Source organism: Acromyrmex echinatior, chromosome 3 (genome assembly GCF_024713525.1).
Source record: "Acromyrmex echinatior isolate Ae372 chromosome 3, ASM2471352v2, whole genome shotgun sequence".
NCBI classification, from domain to species: Eukaryota; Metazoa; Arthropoda; class Insecta; order Hymenoptera; family Formicidae; genus Acromyrmex; species Acromyrmex echinatior.
In genome coordinates this window covers 17692948-17717635 of record NC_141854.1, presented here as the reverse complement: position 1 = coordinate 17717635, position 24688 = coordinate 17692948, and the positions used below count along the sequence as shown (strand labels likewise).

Here is a 24688-nt window from a genome sequence, read left to right as displayed (position 1 = left end):
TTTTTACAAATAATTGAAATAATACTTACTAAATAAAGTTAACAAATGTTTCGACTCTGGATTTGAGTTCTCCTTAGTGTGGAAGTCAAGTACAAACTGAGTCCAGAGTTGAAACGTCTGATAAGAGCATTTCCATTGTTTTTTAATTATATCTTATTTCTTTATGAATATATAATTTATGTTTTAATAACCTCAAAGATGTAAGTCTTTTACTTGTATTGGATATATATATAAAGATCATTTTCGTATCTCTGAGTTTTTTAAATCCTTGATTTTTTTATTGTATCATTGAAATCTAAAATTACCGAAATTAACAATTTCAAAATGAATCCTACCTTCGCTCTTAAGAATTTTTACTTTTAACTATTTAAGAGAAACTGACAACCTCAAAGAAAGTCGAGGTAGCCCACGTGCTGTGCGTCACTGTCGTGAGACAAGCATAGCGTAGTCCGGCTTCTCAAAGATAACGACGTACGCGCGAGTAATCAAAGGAGTCTAAGACTTAAATAGCCGGCCGAGTCGGTGAAAGAAGTTTCGGCTCAATGAGACTTCCAAAGCCACCGAGCTGAATACCGAGTTAACTATGCTCTTGCAAGAAGAACGTGCTCGTTTTATCCTGCAAACCTTCGGTAGCGAAGACGGTTAGGTACTTCATTATCTCATAATTGTTAATTGGCCGCAAACAGTTAATTAACAATTACACTTAGCTTTATACGAACTAAGCAATATCAAATATATTTAACCTCTATCAAGAATAATAGCGTTTATGTCAAGAACATTTTAAATAAAAAAAATTAATAGATAGTTATTTTTATTAAAATTTTATTTATTTATGTAAAGTTATGTAAATGTGAAAACTGCTAAGCTATGATTAAAACTATAACTATTTCATTTACATCATAAATGTGATAAAAATAATAATAGTCTTCGACAATATTATTGTAATTATTTCTTTTTGAGCGGACATAAAATAAGTTGCTTGGTTTTACTGTCTAATAAATTATATAATTTAGTATTTTTTATACGATGCAAAAACATTTGCATTAAAATTTTTAATTAATATTTTTACACAAATTAAATAATACATAAACAGCGTTTAATAAATAAAATTATATACACTAGTATAAGATGCTATATTAAAATATAATAACACATTAAGATCGTTGAGATTATCGAAAACTTCAAAATCGGTGAAAAACAAATTAATTTATAATTTATATTGAAGTATAAATTAATTTTATGGAAATAATTTACGAAATTCGGAAAGTTATAATATATACAGTATTTATGTGTTATCCTTTCATTCTCATTTAATTACATAATAATTTTGAAATTATTAATTAATTTAATTATATATATTATTAAAATATATAATATTGGATTTGATTCGTAACACACAAGTGTTATTGATACATTTTATACAACTAAAAATATTTTTCTAAATATCCGGATATTGTTTATAAATTTTCTTCATGCGCACATACGACACAAAAATTTGTTGCTTAATCTGCAATAATTCGTTTCACCTCGACGTATTGAATACGCTGCGTTTTTGCGAAATAAATTTTTCGTCCATATTATTCGTATGATTGATGGGTTGGTTGAACAGTTTTCATGCGTGGGAAAAAGGCGACCCAACATTTCTCGTGGACTTTATTCGCGAATTCCTTCCAGCTTCTCCCTTTTAAAATGTAAATGAAAAATTTGTCGAGAGTTGCACTCTGATTCTCAGCATATTGTAAAATATAATTATGAATTATTCCGGATACGTAAAGTGGATATTGGACATTTAAATCTTCATTTATTCATCAAATGAAAAGAACGAAAAAGAAGATACCGTGGCTTTATTTGACAGCTGTGAAAAACGTGGTACAAAATGTTGAGCATTTCCCACTTAATAATTCTCGAGTTCATTCATATCACCCAGTACGTGAGACAGACATAGGTCACGATCGCCATACGATGCGAACAGAATTCTTCCGTCGATGGAAGACAGCCCTCAAAGTTCCGCGAAAGCAATAGAGCAACCGACGTGTTCAGGAGAAGAATCTCTATATTTTCAACGCGTCGAAGATATTAAAGGTTCACCGGCTGCCGAAAGAATCTACTGCTGCAGCATCGTAATACTTATCGATAAAGATTTCCTTCGATCCGACCAAAGCGTGGTACCGTAAACGCATGGGCTCATCGAGTTAAAAAACAAAGTGACCCAGATCTACTAGTTGTTTTTTTTATCACTTGATATTTACAGTCACCATATCAATAACAACGATTCCGATGACATTTTCAATGTCAAGATATAGAAAAACTCATATATAGAACCCATATATAGAAAAACTTATATAGAAAAACATTGCTTTGGAATCTTATAAACGGCTCAAGTGCTAAGTAAATATCTCAATCCTTAGCTGTCAGTATTCTGTTAGTTAAGTCTGACCGCAGGAGAATAACATTACTGCGGCGAAAACCGTAGACGTAGAACTGTATGAAGTAGTGACATGACACCTAATATTTCAAAAGTTGTTCTCTCTCCTCCCTCCTCCTCTTCCTTCTCTCTCTCTCTCTCTCTCTCTCTCTCTCTCTCTCTCTCTCGCTCTTTCTCTAACAATAACATTGACCAATACTGACCTACATCAGTCTAACTGTTTCGCGATAATAGAACTACGTGTTCTCTTAAGACTCTGGATTACTCATTGTAGTTATATTGGATTACAACATTATTAAGCGAGAAATTACATATAATTTCCTCTTATTGAGATGTTAACTCTCCCAAATGCTCTTGATATAGTACGTGAATATTCCAGCAAGCATTGACCTGAATAGACATCGTAATTCCGATAGTTAACCGGTAATTGATTATTATCGAAACAATATTGACTGTTAAGATGTGATTAGTATTTCTGAGTATCTACCCATTAAGTTTGCGTAAAAATCAGCGATTTTTACAACACCTTTTGAAATGTTGCATAAAGCAACGATCGCTTAAAGCTATAAAAATAGAGTAAAAGTAAACTATGAAAAGGTGGAAACTTTAAAATCCAACATGCGAAACCAAGCATTATTTCGGAGAATCCCGCGGGATTCGCGAGAGGCTGTCGCTGCCAACGGAAAGATCCCATAGATCGAAACTCTGCATTCGTTCGACTGTTATTGGTCGACGAAAGAGATCGATGCGCGAGTAAAGAGGACCAATCCATGAAAACAAAGAAAGATTTCACAGATCGTGAAATCTCTCGAGAGATGTTCCACCTGCAGGGTCGGACTGCAAATGAGAAATTTTTTATCTCGCATAAGATGAATTAAAAGTAAGCGTATCATAATTAAAGTATGGCACGTATATTAAGATTTTTATTGATAATTTTGTTAACATCTGTAATGCTGGAAAAATAAAATTTTAATCAACTATACAATTACTTATTTAGATGCACTGAATATTTAGATACACTGAATATCGACATTGTGTAAGGAATGAAGCTAAAGTATGAGAGATTTACGTTTAAAGATTGAAGATTTACGCTATTTCAGTTTCTCTTCTCAGTCTAAGACTCAAATAATTTAAAAGTATTCTTGCATCGGCCCTGCTTCCTTCCCGAGAGAAACATCGTGGCGCTTTGGGAACAAACATGCACGAAGACGGACTGTACAATAATGAATTCAACGAACGTATATTTAATGCAGAATTTAACGTCGCAAGAAAAATACTTGGTATTCTTGTCAAGCGAGAGCTAACCTTCGAGTTGAAAATCATTTACACTATTTACAGCATATGTTCTTCCTATGTTTCTTCCATTGTGTGTGATTATATTTTTATTTCTGCACTATTATAATGGCTAATGCGCTGTATATTTTCATAAAGAAGTAATCAACTTTGCTTGCGGAAAAGATTCGTAAAATGAAAAAGATTGTTAATCTTCGAAAAGATTGTCTCTCAACGCATCTCGACGTACCTTGATGCTCTATTAACATAACGCTAGAGGCGAAGCAGCTTGATATTTATTACGTCTCCGCAAACTAGATCTCGCGAGGTAATCGCACAAACTTGTCACACGTTACCATTCTGTTTCTAAATACTCGCGGAACACAGATTATTCCACATCGGGATTATGGAGTATGGCACACCGAATTAGAGTGAACTAGGCGAGGAAGAGCTCGTTTCCTACAATAGTAGTGTTTCAAGCTCTCGACAGGCCTGACACATCAGTCTCATCTGTCAACTCGTATAGGAACAATGCATGCACAGAGTCAAGAAGACTTATGCGAGAGCCGTTCAAGTTCCATCTCGGTTTGATTGCGAGACAGTTTTCCTCTCAACGAGAAGCGAAATGGGAAGGAATGAAATGACACTATGAAGTTTTACATACGAAATACTCTCTCTCTCTCTCTCTCTCTCTCTCTCTCTCTCTCTCTCTCTCTCTCTCTCTCTCTCTCTCTCTCTCTCTCTCTCTCTCTCTCTCTCTCTCTCTCTCTCTCTCTCTCTCTCTCTCTCTCTCTCTCTCTCTTTCTCTCTCTCTCATCCTTATAAAGGATACTTGCGTAAATAAATTTTTTATCTAAATAAAAATCTTATTTACAGAACTCTTATTATTTTTCCACTGATCTTATTAACTATAATAGATTAAACAATTTATAAATTACTAGGTAGTTTAAATTTTTTAGTGATAATTAAAAAAAAGATAATTAAAAAAATTTTCTGTGATAAGAATATTAATTGAAATGTATTTAACTGACAATATCAAAATAATTTGATAATGATATAATTAAAATCAAATAAAAAACCTTAAAGTTTTCTTTGATTTGTCAAATTTTTTGAACATTTTAAACCGAGAAAATTTATAAGATTACAGCTAATACAATTAACTTATTCTTTGATATTAATGCTAATTATAAAAATTATTATTAACAAAAAAACTAAGTTCTTTAATTAAAAAGTAAAGAATACGTGCAAAGGAAATTTCATCTTTCTTATTAAACATTAAACCTTAATAAGATCTTTTAAAATCTTGTAATTGAAACAAAATCTGATAATCTTTATAAACTCTCTTTATAATCAATTTTATGAAAAATGTACTGCTTAATTCATTTGATATGAATGAAATATTTCTGAAACTAAACTATACAATTCGCTAACCGAAGAAAAAAAAAAAACAAAGATAACAAAATAAAAAGTTCTAATGATAACGAATCAAGGCAAAAAACTTTAGACAGTATAATAATCATTTTATGGATCAAGAAGACCATTATGTTTAAAAAATATATATTCAATTAGATTTTATATAATCTAATCTATAATAGCATTAATCAATTGTTCTAATAATCATTCATTTGAATCAAAATTATCACAAAAACATGTTAGATGAACTACCTTTTAACTTCTATTTCTAACATTGATGACGAAACTTTTTATAGTTAACTAAAATCATGATTTGTTGCTACCATTTTGCAAATGCTCCATTTACGAGGTGTACTTAACGAGCATCGCTTTACGAGCGACATTGTTTAACGATTGTTGTTTCACAGCTCCCATCGCCATTGCTTAATGATTTTGCCCCTGTGCTTTTTTCATGTATCGACAAAAGAACAAAATGAAGAGGAGGGAGAGAGAGAGAGAGAGAGAGAGAGAGAGAGAGAGAGAGAGAGAGAAATGAAGAGAGAACAGAGAACTGAGAAGTAAGAAGAATGTTAGATAGACGCGATAAAGTTTCGATCGCTTCGTCAAAAAGCACTTTATATCCCCGGTTGCGGGAGATACTTTTTTATGATTTTCTGAAGCCAATAAATAATGAGATTTTATACAATAGGATTTTATTAAAATCGATGTTTAATAGTTATGCAAATTTATGAATCAATTACTATTAATGATCTCGGATATATTGATTTTTTAATATTTTTTTGTCTTATATCTAATACAATAGCGACATTTTTTTAATCTTATTTATCTTATCATTGATTATATAAACTTTGGATTTTTAAATTTGAATTATTTTCAGATCTTCAACTTTTTAATATTAACTGTTATTACGATAGATTAGTTATTAAATATTAGATGATGTGAATGTTCTTTCTTAAATATTTATATGTACATTTTATGCGTATTCCATATTATATATAATATAATATATATATAAAACATTTTTTTTAATCTGTCATGTTAAAATTTTTATCTATTTGAATTAATACATAAAAAAATTATTTTGTTGCAGTTATCGATTTTTAATTTAAATTATCTTTATTTTAAATAGTGCTTTTGTTTAACGTAATTATGAAACACTTACAACTCGTAAAATAGTAAGGAAACGATTATTTGTACTTCCAAAAAGGAATTATAGCCATACGAGATATATGATCCTATTTCTAATCCTCTTACACCTCGAAAGGATAAATAATCTGTATTACGGCTACGTATATTACGTTACTTGAAACGAAATCGTGATAGGAACGGACGAGATAGGCTGACGAGCAATTTGTATTTTTAATTAAAATCAGTCCGGTAGTCGCGTAAATCCGAGGAAAAGCGTAGCAGGAATAAAATTGTCAATCATAACGATGCTGAGAATTGTCTTTCGTTAAGCGAACAAATTTTTACGCGCCGTTGCCTAATTTAATTAAAGGTGCTCGTTCAGGTACACATGCAGTGAACGAAGTGACAATAAATAGATTACAACAGTAAAAGCTGGACGTATTCTCACTTAAAGTAACAAACGCGTAAGAGAAATATGAAAACGTTGGCGCTTTTTTTTTTTAATTTAATTCGTTTATCCTTACTCCGAAAAAGAATAAACAAACTGTTGACTAAGTAAATTATAAAAATATTATGAAATGGTTTTCGCGTGAAAAATTCTTTGATGGTATTAAAGTTCATTTTAACCTTCCTCAATTTGAAGATCCTGTAATCTGATGACTAGAAAGAATTACACGAACGTATCTCGAAAATATGCACATTTTCGCGTTGACCTATGATGAAGATAATTCTATTTACTTATCTGCGCTTTGAGAAAAACCGTCTTTCTGTCGTTTTTCCGTGCCCGTCGCGCTTAATTCAACGTAGGTTAAACTCAGCCGATTATGTAAACGAATTTACCGGTGGGCACCTGCTAACACAACGACATATACACTCGCAACAGCAGGTGTTTATACACACAAGTAAGGTCGGATAACGCATTCGATGCAACGAACAGGTGTTTAATGACGCTAGTAAAGAAAATAGACGAACTCTGAAGGTCCTTTGCCTTTGGTATATTGTCAAACTGAATTGAATAAAAGAGAAAAGGTACTGTAATATTTATGAGAGGAAAAATTGGCCGCTCATATACGTATAGTGAAGTTTAAAATTTTGCAAAAATTGGCAACATTTCACCTTGAATAAAATGTGTAGCTACAAAGCGAATTATCGTGATGAAACGATCTCTCAAATGAAGATTCTATTTTTATTCTAATTTTCAATACTGTAGAAAAGAAATGAAAATGTAAAAAGTAAAATAAAAATTGACGATCAATTTATCTTAAGTAAATAACGACTGCATAATATTTTAAAAGATAATTTATTAGTTAAACTCATCACGTAAAATAAATTTGATTTATAAAAAATAAAAAACTTACAACAAACTTATAAAAAATTAAATATTTTATAGAAAAGTCGAAAATATGGGAAAAATTTTAACTTAATTAATACTCGAATATTGTAAAGCATTAATTGTAGCAATCTAATAAAGTGGGATGTCTATTTCTCAATTAGTACGTAAATGTTATAACGATACTTTATACAATTCGATATGACATTTATACTATTCGATAATTGCAAGAGCAGCTGAAGATTATTTAGCTTTCCACTGCGCTAGTCAAACGCAAAATTATTCCATATCAAATATACGATCCGATTCTAAATATACTTTTCGGCGAGAAATTCCGTAGTTTAACATTTATCTCTAATTAAAAGCTAATAAATTAATTTCCTGAATATTTGCAAATACAAATTAGAAATTTATCGAACACTACGCAACACTAAGCAAAATTTTTAATTAGCATATCAATTACAGTCAAAAGAAGTGTTTATAAATAAGATACTTAGTTATTTCTAAGAAAAAGTAATTTATAAATATGAATCCAAATTATATATATTACGAAAGAAAAGTACCCATAGTGTAAGATCAAATTAATTAACTTGCATACACCATCTAAAAATCATGACTGTAATTTTATATAAAATTAATAAATCTTGTAAAAGTAAACAATATTACATGAAACTTCGTTATACATATGTAAAATTTGAATTTCAAATATTTTTATTTGAAATAAACTTAAAATTGTGTGCGACGCGAACTAATTTTCACGTTTTAAAATTAACAAAATCAACGCCGCAGCAAACCGACATCGCCGCATATAGGGAACGCTTATAATGAGTTTGTTAATTACGTGTGGGTCTCCAGAGGAATAGAGGTATATAGCCCAGTTTCCCTTCGGACAGATGGATCGATAATATCGGTTCTATCAAACCAGAATAACGACTTGCCGACATTAACAGCGATTGCAAGTCAAAAATACGCGGTCACCAACGAGGTTTTGCGTTATTCCGACATTTTAATCGCAATTCGTTATCTCTTCAACTCTTTTGCAGTATAATAATCTCTCTTATTAATCCCGAGTCCGATTAACGAGAACATAAAATAATTATGAAACTCATTTACATAGCTATCTGTAAAGCATTCGTAACGAAACAGTTAATCTGTATTTCTTTTTTTCTTAGTTGTTTTTGATAAATATAATTTATATGTATAAAAAATATTGTAATTGTAGACACGCGAAAAAAATAAACGTTTCCACACTTTAATGTGACTTTTTATGTGACACTTATTTTAACATTTAACGCTACGTTTCAGATTCGTCCACGGATTACCTTATCTTTTCCTTTTTTTTAATTTCTGCGCGATCGCTCTCTTTCTATTTTTTTCAATCCTTGTTATTAAACGCGAAATTAATTAACGTACGCATTTACAATATTGTCAAAATACACTCATATATACTCATCATTTACTATATAATATAATTATTCAAAACGTATAAACGCGTTATTAATGTGAAAATAAAGATCTCAACAAGTTAATGTCTCAACAAGTTAATGAAATTCTTTAGAAGGAATTCTTTTAGGAAGATTTTATTATCAAAAAAATTCAAAGATTTAAACAAACAATGTACTTTGCCATCACCTGAAACTCTGAGTAACTGTCCCCGTGCAAAATGACCGTGTCGGTGCCGAGAGAAATGAAAGCCTGGTCGAGGGTGGCCAGCAGGGAATCAAAATGAATTTCGGGGCTGAGCTAGCCGATTCCAATTTAACTTTAATTTACGCGAGTGCTGCTGGCTGCAAGTTCACGCGAAAATTCATACCCGACTGGTCGCGAGAGGGTGGCTGTCTCCCTTGTCCTCTCCAACCCTCGTTCCGGACGTTACTTACAAGCCCCTAAATCGTAACAAATGAGAATTTTACGACGTGAGGAAGTGTCCGACTCGCAGCCACCGCCGTTAGACGGATTGATGAAATTTTTCACAGGCACTTCGCGTAAACGGCACGTTTATAATAATGTCATGTGAAATATGCAGCCTGTATTCGCATACATTTTGCCATACAGTATATTACTTCCTGTGAAAAGGATGCGTTCAGTAAGTTAAAACTATAAGAAAATGTATAAAAGCAAAAGAAATAAAATAATGGAAATAAACGACTGTCTATTTAAGCAATCAGAATTGATATATTATCTAAGTAAATTACAATTGAACGTTGAATAAAAGGATTAAAATTGATTTGCGATTGGAATAACAAACTTAATTTCTCAATGACAGTGATTTACGCGAAACTATATATTTTACTAAATAGACATAACCACAAAGATGTTACGTTCCACGAGGATGCTTCGTAACTTGTTATAGCAATCCTTTATTGCTGTAATTAAACGCCGGATATATGACATGATTAGAACGCGAATAAAAATATTAAATTCCAAATAAACACAACAAAGTCATTAGTGCCAGCCATTAGTGTAAATACTATAATATACAAAATAATTAGTATTATAAATTGGAAAATAAATTGAAAATTCAACAATTAATTCACTTTACCTCAATTTACTTTATCAACTTTTCTCTTCAACACGGGAGACAAATAATTAATTTCATGTCGAATTATTATACTTTTCTTGTAATACAATAGTTTTTACTTTAATCACAGAATTATTTTCGATTTAATTTTTTGTTCTTTCCCTACTCTATTACATTAATATATTTTACCATATACAGCATAATGTAATAGAAAATATATTTAAAATCGCCCTTTCTGTCTCTCTCTTTCTATCTGTGATTACTCTAGATACATGATATACAAATTAATAATTGATGTAAATAAATTTGTTAAAAAATAATGTTATAGCGTTGCAACAATAATATACGAATGAAAATAGTTATATTTTTGAAATTGATTGTTTTGACAATATTTGTTGTTTATACGTAAAGCATGTATTTGGAAAAGTGCGTTGTGCAGTATATATTTTAATTAAATTATTTATAATTAGCTTGTCAATATATTGCTTCAATATGTAGAGTAATCATTTTGATTTATTCCACTTAGGCTCGATCGTACCAACATTACATACTTTGATTTTAAACGAGACTTAAAACTCTTTCTCTCTTTTTAAAATCGAGAGGGAGAAAACAGAGAGAGAAAGAGAGAGAGTTTTAAGCCTAGCTTAAAGTTAAAATAACGTTGGTGCAATCGGATCTTGGACGTTTAATAAAAGGAATTATCATCTCTGAATTTATAAACTCTGAATTTTTATCAAAATTTACTACCTATACGCGTATTCTTCCAGACATAAAAATTCAGAAATAAATTTTGAGTAAAATTCTTTATGCTGGCATTCACACTTCTATCAATAGAACTAATACTTTATATATTACGAATTTTTCTTTTATTATGCGTTTAAACGAAACACATTGTATAATACCTTACGTTGATGAAATCGCAAAATTTTAAATTATTATTTAAAATAAATAGCATCTTGAATATCTTTAATATTAGGTGTTGGAATTAATTCGTAGTGTTTTTTAATGAAAGAATGTTATTTATTTCACATGAGCATTAAAAAATACATTAATGAAAGTACTTCCCATCACTTGTAAAACGCTACGAATTAATTCCAACACCTAATATTTTGCATGATATTGTCAATATTTTAACGCAATGCGAAAGCAATGTAATGTGAGAACAGATAAATCATGAAACTCAAAGGAAGCAAAGAGCTTATTTCTTGGTGCAAGATCCAGACTTCAGATAGACCAAACTACTACTGACTCGGTGGTAGCAATTAATTTATAAATCCGTGAGAAAGTCGAAAATTAATGCCTGGATCGGTTGAGTGAAATGCAATGCACAGAAATATGATTATCTGCGCGATGCGAAAATATTCGAGTCTTTAATTACGCTCTCTTCATTAATGAAGAGTCCTTTCATGCCGAGTAAAAAGATGTCGTAGCGTTTTATCTTTTCCCGCTATCTGCGGGATGTTCCCAAACGATTCCCTTTGCTTTTCGAACAGCTTTCGTTTTAAATGACTCCGAGCGCAGTTCTACGTTAAATTACAAAAGAGTAGTCGAAAAAACATCCGTGTGACTTAACGTGAAAATCAACTTCCACGCAGACACTCGCTTTCAAGTCCTATTAGGTACGTATGCAATGATGTTTGCAAGTGTATTGCAGACTCAATCCCAGACCGTGAATGAACTTAATTCCAGGAATTGAATAAAATAATTTTGGCAATTTTGCACCCGTATAATCCATGTATATATTTAGTTTTAGTTTTACAAACCGTTGAAAACTTTTATATCGAATCTATACATCAATAATAATATATAATTGTAATATGAATATTAAAGGTGTATCATCTGAAAAAATGTTTGAAATTGAAAATGTATTATATTTACTCTTTCTATACAAAAATGAATACTGAAATTATGTACATATGAAACAGTTATATAAGTAATATTATCACATATATTTATTTAACAATACTTTTTTTTATAGTCTAACGGTTATAGATACCCGATAGAATTGTATTTGTTTTATTTTTTAATTAAATGCTGAGGAAGATTCTGTAAGTCGAAATGCGTATTTATGTTTTACTTAATAATTATATATGTTGTTAAATAAATTAACATTAACCATCCAAGATAATTGTTGTTTTGTTTGTATTCTTCTAGCCGTTTTTCATGTATTGCGTAGCAAATTAAGAGTTAGACATTTAGTTTATTTACTGTTATTGTCTTTTATTCTTATAATATTTTAACTTAAAAAATAATGACAAAAGTTTCTGTTTTTTGTATTGTAAGTATGTTTTTTCTTCTTAGTAAGTATTCTTTTGAAATATTTAAGATAATTTATATAACATTGTACGATTAGTTGTTTTGTAAATAAACAAACAAATAAATATTATTTAAAAACAACTAATTTCTGTTTCGCAAGAAATCTTTCCATAAATTTTAATTGTTTAGAGTAGTATTGTAAATATGTTAAAAAAAATTAAATTTGTAATTATTTTTTAAACTGAAGTATTATAACAATAAGAAATAACAATTGCAACTGATAAACTATAAAAATATGCTGCTAAATAAATATACAATATTATTTATTTAACAGTATTTTTATACATACTTTACGTATATAAAACATTTGCCTTTAATTTAATATATAAGAACAAATGTTCATTTTTCCATCAAAGTTTTAAATAAAGTTAAAAAAAAATTTAGTTTTTTTAAAAAGAAATTAAAATATTTTTCTTTGGATAAAACAACGAATATACTGAAAATCGTAGTAATTTTGTTTTGATTTTGTTAAAAGTTTATTTTTAGTTTTATTTTACAAATACATCTTTTGCATACATCTAGTAACAATCACAGAATAAAAATCGATCGATGTAAAAATTAATGGAACATTATTATATAGGTGTATGTCAGTATTATTAGTACTATATATACCTTAGGTCGATATTGTCGATATTGAATGGAAATATCGACTATGAATATATTCATTAATGTAAAAACTATTAATATTTACCCTGAATAAAGGCATTATCCAATATTATATCGAATATATCGAATTTTCAATCAAAATGAAAAAATCTCATTTAATGTACTCCAAGCAATGCTTATGCATTCAGGATAAATGTAAATATGAATATATTCATAGTGAATGTTTCTATTCGATAGCGACAATCCTAATATACACATATACATTATATCGATGATACGCTATAATTATATTGCGTATTATTTTCATGAGTATAAAAACATAACATATCAAGAAAATTTATGAAAAATTATTTATTTGTAACTGAAAAACGATATTTAAAATAATTTATAAAATAATGAAATTAACGAGTCCATATAAGCTCAAAATTGCCGAAATTATTCGGAATAATTCCAAAAATTAGAAAATCCGACCCGCCGGCGATGATATATACAAGCGGCCGCATTCGCCTGCTATTTATTACGCAGCATGATTAATCTCTTTACCCCTGCGGCTAACCGGGTTATTATTTACAGGCCACTTTCCGGAATTACAATTTTTTATGGCGCATATGTCACGACTAATGTCTCCCTTTGCTCGCGAAGTGCTACGTGCCGTTTTATCTCACGAAATTAAAACCGTTTCCCAGATTACGGAATTATCGAAAGACTACACGGCGCGTTCAAATAGATGGCTTTAATGCATTTTGAATGACAGTCTCCGTTTTATTACGAATACAATTTCTCGGAAATTCCGACGGGTACAAAATCATGCAAATTGAGTTCATGCAAATAGATCGCCAATTGGATAAAGCTGATATAGTATTGTATTAAATAATAATTACCGTTCAATAGAAGATTATAAGATTAACGTTCCGTAAGATTAATATCTCATAGAAGAAAAGTAATTCGAAAGGATTAAGCACATTGGATATATTAGTTAAAAAGTTAGATATTACGAGAATGTAATATTTTATCTTTTAAAACAATATTTACTTTTTAAAATTTCAAGTTTCTAAATGTACAAATTTTTAAACATTTTAATAAAAATTATTAATATATAAATTAGAGGAATAATATAGTATAACAACAACATTGTAATATAATTCATTAAATTCATTTTAATTAATTATAGAGAATGACTAATTAAACAGTTTTTGTTTTAATGAAAAGAGCAAATGTAATATAATCCTTAATTAATTAAGGAAATTTTATGTGGGGATTCTCATAAAATAAATCGGAATAAGCTACATTATTTGCTTTATAATTTTAATATGCATATTTCTTTATTATTATATTCCTCGATTGACAACGTTACATACAAACCTGTGTTAATTTTAAAACTGAAATAAATGTTAAATATTAATATTAAGGACTCATGTGAATTGTAGGCAAAAACGTGATTCTATAATATATTATTAGATGCATAATTTTTTAGAGAATGTCATGTTCTACTACGAGTAACTGAAATATTAGGTACTGAAAGAGGGACAGAATTTGCAGTGAGTAAGTCGTGACAGCAAAACGATTTAGCGAAGCGGCAACTCCTGCACGAAGATCGCAGTTGCCGAAGTTTAGCCGATTGCTACCTAAAAGGGGTGTTTGACCAAAAGTACGAGACTTTTTCTGAGAAAGTTCACGATTGACGTGACGTTGAAAGCCCTGCTCGACGATCCGGCAGACGAGTTTTCCAGAAAGAATCCGTCGTTCTCGACGGCCGATCTGAAACTTGGAAACTGCCGGAAATTCTCAAAACGTACCGACGTTCAAAATAGAATGAAGACTTTCCGCATGAGTATTTTACGGCATTGACGAAACGATAACGAATTCAAGACGATGCAAGTGAATGGTCGAGATAGAAGCGTGTTTACGAAAACATTTTGGAAATTTTAATATTTTAACAATTAAATGTACGATTTTAGAATTAGACTTTTAACACACACAAATATATGAAATTATCTTTTTAACAAAGAAAACTGTCAATATTTTATTATATCGTATTGCGCGATATATTTGAATTTACTCATCATCATGTTCGTTTACTTTTCGGCGATTTACATTTTCTGTTTATATTATTTCATTTCTTATTCTTACTAGCAAAAGTCCCTTCGTTTGATATGAATTATCTTATAACAATTTATTTCTTAAATAATCTGTATTAATATATTAGTACATTTTATTTATATAGAGCAGAAAAGAGAAAATTTTATTTATAAGCTTTTATTTATAAATTATATTATAAATTTTATTTATAATAAAAAAATCAAAAATTTTGTTCATGTGTCTATATATTTTATTACATATTTTGTGTGTTGTGAGTGATATACTATTTTTAATTTCGAAGAAGGTAAAAAGTTAATCTACAATTTTCAGTCGCTAAAAAATTAAAACTTCTCGTACACATAAAATATCTATAAACTTGTGAAAATTAATAGGCGAGAACTAATTTCATAGAAAATCTGTTACATTGTAAGCTTTAAAAAAAAGCTTTAAATCAATTATTCGCAAAACGTCTGCCTAGCTGCCCCCCCCCCCCCCATTAACCAAATCTTAATGAATAAATTATATAATAATGTTATGCTATTTATGCGCTTTTAAAACCCATAAAAAAAATTTTTACGCTCGTTTCGTTTAGCTAAAAAAAAATTTTTTGTGGGTAGGCTAGTCAGTGCCCCCCCCCCCCTCCCTCCTCATGTGTTAATAATAACCGATTTAGAAAATCAAATATACAGGATTATGCGCTGTTTATGCGCTATCATATTTACATAATTTCAATTTTTGCATCCTTTAAGGCCCTTCCCTCTTGGAACAAACAGTCATATTCATCCCTAAATCGTTTAAAATTGCAAAACTATGCTATCTAACTATGCAAAATATATCTTTGATTTATGTGTTATTATTTCCAAGCAATTTCGATTCTTGTGTTACAATCCTTAAGGGACTTCCCTCTTGGAGCAAACAGTCACATTACAAGAAAACTATATATAGTCAATATTGCTCAAATTGTGAAATTACTTGTGTACAGTATTTATCTAAATTTAAAAAAAATATCTAATATAAAAAAATTAAGACTTGAAGTTGGGTTTTGACTAAAGGGTGAACCTCCTTAAGAAGTTATAAAAAATAATTGTTTTTTAATCTAAATCTAAAATTTTTTCAACATTTTTAATTAATATAGGTATGCTTAACTTACGACTAAATAGAAATTAAATAAATTATTAAAAGCAATATTTAAAATCTACAACGAGTAACTATTCTGAAAATAATTTTAACTTAAAAGCGTGTGTTTACAACAATAATTTGATTAAATTTAAATTACTTTAACTTTGCACGCTGTTTTACGTTATTTAAGGATTAAATATGGTACACTTTTTTTTCTATAATATATAATACAATATGTGTGTCTAAATTAAAACTAAAATCTTAACTTTCGTACGTTTTACTTTATTCTTAATTCTTTAATTAGCAGTAATAATTATCTGGTAGTTGGACCTGTAATTAACAAAAGATTCGTTGCGAATTAATTACATACAGAATACGCTTCTATTATCTGCTATTACTCTTTACATTTTATTTTAACGCCTTTCGATTCTCATTGAGCTTGGAAATTAATTTCGCGATTAAATTTTTACTATGATTTTTAAGGACATTACAATATTTTACAGAAAAAACTTAGAAAGAAATAAGAAAATAATGAAATCTATAACTGCGTTAAAATATTTTCTTAATTAGCAGAAATTATGAATCTTATTTTTCTTTAAGAGAATAACTTTAATTTTAAAAATTTATTGAAAGATTTTTTATGAAATATCAATGAATAAAATACATTACTTGCAATACTAACAAAATTAGATATCCTTATTAGAATTCTATTTCAATTTTATTAAAAGTTTTTTCGATATCATCGTTATGAGACAAAAGTTAATATAAATCAATAAAATTTATAATATTTATTATAATATTTATCACAGTTTAATTTCTTTTTACAAATTTTACCTGAGACTCATTTATACTTACTCGTATGTTTCTTTTCTTGTTATATACTTTTAATATTTGTTCTGTCCGCACGAATTTCATTTTTTCTTAAATGCGATGATGTTTACTATGTTGCTTCTTGTTCGTTGTTAAACTAAACATTCCATGAATTTATATTCTAGTATGGCGGTGAACCAGGCAGAAGGTTGGCGTCTCAAGAGAAGCCGCTGGAGATTCAGGATCAATTTCTTCAAAGACTTGGTTATCAGGATATATCCCGACGCGCTCGTCTAGGAGTTGATCCAGAACTCAGACATCTCATCGGCTTTCACGTAGGTTAGTATAAATTATAATAATATATTTTTTATTTTGCGGATCATTATAGAAATCTCTTGCGTATTTATATATGTATATATATATATATTTTTTTTTTTTAATTTTAAATAATTTATTTCAAACAATTTTTCAAATTTATAAAATGTTATTGAAACACTGATATTCATTATTTTACTATTTATTCCATCGTCTTTATATATTATTCAACTTGATTAGATAGAGAGATAAGAGATAATTTTGAATTTGTTTATAAACTATATTGCGTCTAATTGTAAAAAAATAAGTGGTAAGCAATTAACTTTTCATTTGTTTATTAACTTATATTAATGAATAGCTATACTAATTATAATAGCTCAATTAATTATAAAAACACTTTGTTATAATGTAAAGATATTCTTGAGAAACACAAAATGCGTTAAAGTAGATAAATAATCAATATATGTAAGCTTCGAGAAAAAGCTAGACAAAATAGTTAAACATAATAAATATAAACTGTGCATTCCCTAATCTCAGCATATATGTTTCGTTAAAAAGAATTGAACATATTGAAATCTCTCTTCATCTCGAAATTTTAGAGAGAGAGAAAGCGAGAGAGAGAGAAATATGAGAGCAATGGAGACGGATGCTTGCACTTCCTTTCAAATTTTGACAAAGAGAAATACTTAAATTATAAAAATCATTTTTATGACAATGAAAAATTAACCTGTCAATGCTCAATTTGTGATTTACACGTTAAGAAAGCTTGTTGAAGATTTTCAAATACTGACTTTAATGTAAGTATTTTAACAAGTTTTGTGTGAAGATAAACTTTTGCTCTCTCCCTGACTGAAGTCTTGGATACTTTTGAGTGAGAGTAATATGATTTAAGCTACCTCTTTTTAAACTGATAGCGACAACTTTATAGGAATGCGCAATCTATTTTTATTATGTCTACATTAAAGACATACAGAATTGTTGTCTGTTGTTTCCGGTGCGCGGAAGTAACTAACATAATAAAACAGTTTATTTGAAACACGAAAACTAACAAATGTTTCAAAGAACTTATATTGACCCGATTCTCCCTGTGATCCGATTCATTTTGGTTTACTCTACGTTTGTATAGATATATAATGCATCCATGTGTATATACACACTTAACGCACTTTTATTATTTCACGTAAATTCCAATCCCGATAATTACAAAGCACGTCGGATTTCGTTACATCTCGACTACATTCTCGACGTGCACCATCTTCTGTAAGCTAATTGCGTTAGTTGAGCACTTCGTCATCTCACCCGTCTCCTCGTCACCCAGCACTCGCGAACAACTTTTGCGAGAATCGCACCCATCTAATTCCCGTCGTCTTAACCTTCATTCGCCAAGTCATGATGATTAATTAACGAGACGCACGGTTTGGCTAATTATAAGTGGTGTGCCTATTGATTATGCAGACGCGAGTAGTTTAGCAAGATGAAGAATCGAGCGTATCTGATGACTCGTGTTCTGGATAATTTTAGAATATTTTCGTATAGATTCCATGAAATGAACTTTGGCTAAACTTTGGCTAAATTAGGATAATTTTTTAGTCTAAATTTTTTAAAATATCTAGACAGCACGTATGTCCAAAATCAGTATTAAAATGTCTTTAAGATCTCTTGATTTTGACGTACCATATGAATATTATCAAATTCAAACACGTTTTATACTGTAAGTGTTATAAAAAAATATAATATAAAGAGTTGCTTCTCTGGATAAAAATAAAGAATATAATACGTCTCTTTGATTTCCTTCCAAGGAAAAGAAGGAGAAATGAGCTCGAATGGATAGCCACGCTCTGCTAACTCTTGCTATATGATAATCGCGCTCTCCTTACAGCATCGTATTACAGTTATTACGAAAGCAAAACTTTCAATCATATTCTACTTTTTCTTTTCCTTTTTTTTTTTTGTTTGCGGGTCACCCATGACCTAGCGCGAACTTTGAAGTTCGACATTGGACGAACTAGGAAACGTTCGTTCCACTTAAGCAAAGCATCCCGTGTACGACAGTTGGCCATTGTGTCGACACGAGAGCTGTAAGTAGGTACTTTCGCGAGCGATCTTGCTATACAGACACACGAAACGATGGGCGAGTTCGCGCGCGTGCTCTGCTAATTATAACGTTATTGCTGCTATTAATGAGCAATTTCAGGGCGCTTCTGTGCGTCGCTCGGTCGCCGGCGATATAAACTCGAAGCGCATTACGTAACTTACGTGGCGCAATTTAGCCGAGTTAATTAAGTTAAAGTGTGTTGCGCGCGGGCAAGTCGCGTGCATCGTCGTCGTCGTCATCATCATCGCAAGACTGTGAAGGTATTTATTTCCTCGCCTTTTCGCGATTATTTTTATCTTCTTTCGTCTTTTTTTTTTTTACCGGTGCTTTCGCAAAACTCCCCAACGGACGATTGCTTTTAACGTTCGTAATTACGGTTTTAATGGCGAAATGTATAAGGCAATTCTGCGATTTGCTCTTACAGCGTTACGGTATGCGTGTTCACCTTAGAAATATAATCCAAGAGAGGTCGGAACAACTTTCATGCTACTCCGTTAAGAGCTACTTGTCCGTCTTCTTAGCTGCTTTTCACGAACGAACTCTCGAAAATTACTCCTCGCACTTCTACGGCTTCTGTTTACTGTCGTGTAAACTCGAGATAGTTTTTGTGAATACCGGTAAACGGTAGTGTTCACATTTCGCCGCTGGACCCAACGATATTGGACACCACCGGTGATTGATATTCCGGCCTGAGAGACGTCCGTACGCTGTTTTTCGTTGGACTGATACACCGGGAAAACTGGCAATCGTAAACACTTTCCGCGCTTCACGTTCGGGTGTCCAAACGACGTGTCAGTGTGTGTTTTTCCGTATTTTTATTTTACATATGCTTGTTATTTATTTGATTCAGATATGCAAAATTCATCAAATAAAACCGAATTCGCAAAGATACAAAGGATACAGAGAACAAGACCCGTATTTAAAGCTGCAAGCACACGAGATTTCAAAGCCCATCAATTCAAATTTTTAACGATTAAAGTATTTTCAAAATCAAAATTTATATATCCGAACATCATAGATGTACTCAGGGAAAAATTTAGAGTTTAAACGTTTCCGAAATTTTTATTCTTTTCTTTTTAATTACAATATAAAAAATTTAACTTTTGACTCTAAATAAATTTTTGTTGTCACAAAATCTTTTTTTTTTTTTTTTATTATACGTAAATAATTTATGGAACTTCTATTAAAACTTTGTCAGAGTGTCTAATACATACGGAAAATTTTTGAGAAAAAAAAATGCGTTGAAATATTAATGAATTCGACTAAATGAAAGCGATATCGTCGGCCAAAATTGCTGCTTATATTATATATAATAACAGAATTGATAATACCTTTAAAAAAATCTCATACCGTATAACCATGTAGATATAATAAATCATATTATTTATCTATATATTCATACGCTGTTTTTGTTTATCCGATTTTACGAAGCATAGATATTCCCAGAATTTTTCATAGAATTTTTTCTTTTATTTCCCATAGCTGCAAATCATACACTCGAATATCCGAGATTTCGCTGACATTTATTTTTCATATACTCGCAGTTGTGCTTTATAAATTGAGAGACACGAAAAATTTAAATGTAGAAACTTGGAAAAATGGGCATGTACATCTAAATGCAAAAAGATTGATGATCGAAAACGATATTTACTGTTAATAATTCAGAAACGTAAAGGTATCCAACATCAGCCGAGCGTATTACATCTCTCATACTTGTCTATCTAGCTTAATATAACCTTCTGGCTTATAAATTTCTTTCTTAGCACATAAATTCTTCCATTTTATGCCGTGACTGTAAATCCGACGGTATCGCACGTTTACGTGCCGTTTGATGTTTCGTGGCGCAGAATTGGAGCGGGATTACGGTGAGGTCGCGCATGTTGATGCAGGCAGGGTTGAGCGTTAAAACAGCAAATTTATCTAACAGGCGGCATACCGCTGTACCGACGCCGCCGGCGCCAGCATATTTAACCATAATAACCACTAACGACTGAGAGTTTCCTGGCCGGAAGTACCGGAAACGCGCGCTCGCGCCACCGTCGTCACCCTGACAGGCGACCGTCTGCCTAGCTAAGCCGAAACGTTAAACGCCGATTATCGTGTTCCCATGCTCTTGCCTGTAATTTCCCAAAGCAACTTTCGTCCGCGAAAACAGAACTCAGGTATTGAGCGTTAAATAGCAAATATAATCCATTTTAGCGAGAAAATAGACTTTGATTCTTTGCAGCTAAGCTTGGGATTGATTCCTCGCGATCCGAGATGATTATGATTATATCTCTAAACATAAAAGAATATTAAATATATTAAAATATTAAAATAGAATATATAAATTAATTGTATTGTATTATATAATTAATGTATTTTATTGTATTAATAATATATTAATTTATATTATACAATATATTAAATGTATTTTATATATATATATATATATATATATATATATAAAATATAATATTAGAATAATATTAGAATATGTTTTGGAAAATGATTTAATATATATCTTTTAAATTATATATATATATGCTTTCTTTGTGAGGTAGGTGAAAAAAAGTGCCTTTTCAAATAATACGTAATAATACATAATGCATACATACATAATCAGATTTCAATTTTAATTTTATTAAAAATTTTTCATCCAAGATGTAACTACCAAGATCCAATATCGCTTTAATTTTTTTTTACTCACAATCGGAGTATGGTTGATCATTTCTAACTTCAGAGGATCAGTCACGCCCTTTTTTATGTAATAAAATAACAGAATCCATGATCACATAATAAATCGCTTTCCCTTTGTTGAAATTGTTGAATATTGTTCGTACCATAGCATTTTCCAGTCGCAATAAAGCTCACGCACGCTGGCTTTAATAACCGCGCACGATTTATTGGATTTTATCGCGGAGATGGTAAAGCAAAGCTCGCGAGCATTTCTCGCCGTGGGCGACGTAGTCTGATATTTACACGTCCACAAGGAAATATCAGACGCTGCCATGGTAATAATTGCTTTTTTTCTGATAATGAAGATTTTACTTCTTGCACATTTGTATTTGTCCGGTTGCCATGCATCGGTCAATTTCTAAATGTGTTTTTATAAAAACTTTAAAGCGTTATCGAAGAGTTTTGAAAAGCGTACTTTTAAAATAAATTATAATATATACCATATAATCTTTAGGAAAATTAGATACATTAATTTTATAATATTTGCATCTTTTACATATTCAATGAATGTAGGTATATACATAAATCTGAAATTAATTTTACTCTCGTGAGAATTTATGTAAAAACATTGTTTTCAAATACGTTAATACCAAAATACTATTTGTATGATCAAACGCGTCGAAAAATTGCCGTTAAAAAATGTGTGAAAACTATGAGCGTGATTCAACACCGGATACTTTTTACAAGTTAGCTGCGTGATGGTTTTACATCTCCAAAACGTTTAAAAGTCTATATTGCAATGAGTTGAAAAAATAATATTTTGATTCGCATCTCGCATATGGTCTGTAAAACTCTCTGGAAATTTGCGTTTCTGTTTGTGAACGTAACTCAATTTCACTGCGCACCGTTTGCCGCCGCATATGCAATGAAAAATTCCATATACCGCAGTATATAGAGCAGTTTTGAATAGAATCGACAAACTTTCAGAAATAATGAAAAGAGAGAAATATAAATATTTCATAACAAGAAATTTATGTTTTACAATTTTATTTAAGTATTATGTAATTATATTGACGTAATTTAACATGTTTAAATTTATTTATTTTATTTCTTTTAATGTTATCTATACAAGGTGTTAAAAAAAACCATTTATTTATATGGTACATTATTTATATGGTGTACACCTAGCCTTAGTGAGTCGAAAGCTCAACATCATTTTTCAGATACAAATAATTTTATCTGTTAGTATGATAATTAACTTATTGTCTCTTCTACGTGTTGCATATGACTTGAAAAGAGAAATTGAGATAAGTAGCATTAATAGTATTTGGGAGATTTATAGGTTCAATAAAGTAATCTCTCATAATGCCCATTTAATTGTAATGACTGGTGGTTGATGTTACTTTACTGATTCCGAATGAAATTTTTCATTATAATGCGTGTATGGAAATTGAATCAGAATATTCATAACGCATTTTGTAAATACCGAGGTATAAATCTTCACGTCACATACGATACATAGAAGTGAATAAATCAGTTGTGAATAAATCATGATACTAACATACAAAATTGTTTATAAATATCTTAAAAACAATTGAGTTTTCGATCTATATTCACTAAAACTTTTTTTACACTATCGTGTAAAAAAAGCTATCTACTATGTAAATGCTATTTGTGAATCATTTTTTTTTTAATAACTTGTATAATACATTTAATATTTCATAATTTTTATATAATTTTCATTTTTACGAAAAAAAATTTTGTTTTTTAAAATGAAATATTTATTTACTGATATAACAACAGTTTCTTCAAACTAAAAAGAAATATAAATATTTATGATACAAATCATAAATTTTAATAATGAAATTTATAACGTAAATGTTAAATTCAGTAATGTAATCATTTTTTTAAGTAAATCTGCTTTTTTTTCGCATATTAGAAAATTTATGTGACCACATCAAAACTTTAATCCTTTGTTTTCAGAAGGTGTCACATGTGTCGCCTCTAAAGGGTGGACCTGAATCATTTGCACGTTGATTAAAGCCATAGTTATTTATCGTTTAATCTTTTTTTCTTTTTTTGCCAGGACCCGCATCGCCATTGCCAGATCTAATGGGATATAGTCGTTGCGGCTATATTTTGGTATTGAAGGGGTTGGTTTTTCCTCAGTGGAAGCGACGACCTTTGGCTGTCATCGGGTCCAGGCTTTTCCTTTATCCGGGTAAGTGTTTCATGGAGTATTTATGAATCCCGTCAATCCCCAAAATAAGAAAATTCAAGACAAAAAAAGCGTGTGACTCGTCCTGGCCGACAATAAATATCTGTGATGAAGAAACAACCCTTAAACGTTTGTCAGAAACATTAGGAATCATCCGATAGTATATCTGTCTCTTTTACTCGTAATTCGAAAAATCCTGAATGAATTTGTGAAATTAGCGTAGAAAATCTTGAAATTTCATCTCTTTTAAAACATCTCTTAAAAAATTTATCTGCAGTTATTCTCAGTTACTCTTAGAAACTAAGATACATTTTTAAAATTGCTGTTAGTTATTGATTTGAAAATCCAGACTTACATTCCTTTAAATGAATTATGTTATCTTA

General features: G+C 30.3%; 1 protein-coding gene across 5 annotated transcripts in view; it reads left to right on the top strand.

Annotated features, from left to right (window-relative positions):
• The window catches only part of Phlpp (PH domain leucine-rich repeat protein phosphatase), a 95060-nt gene that overhangs the window by 7595 nt on the left and 62777 nt on the right, over positions 1 to 24688 (top strand). For all 5 annotated transcript variants that reach the window (XM_011065242.2, XM_087403988.1, XM_087403989.1 and 2 more), the window contains 2 exons: positions 17205 to 17358; positions 24174 to 24308. In XM_011065242.2, the coding sequence (XP_011063544.2) occupies positions 17205 to 17358; positions 24174 to 24308 (289 nt within the window). The remainder of the gene's footprint in view (positions 1 to 17204; positions 17359 to 24173; positions 24309 to 24688) is intronic.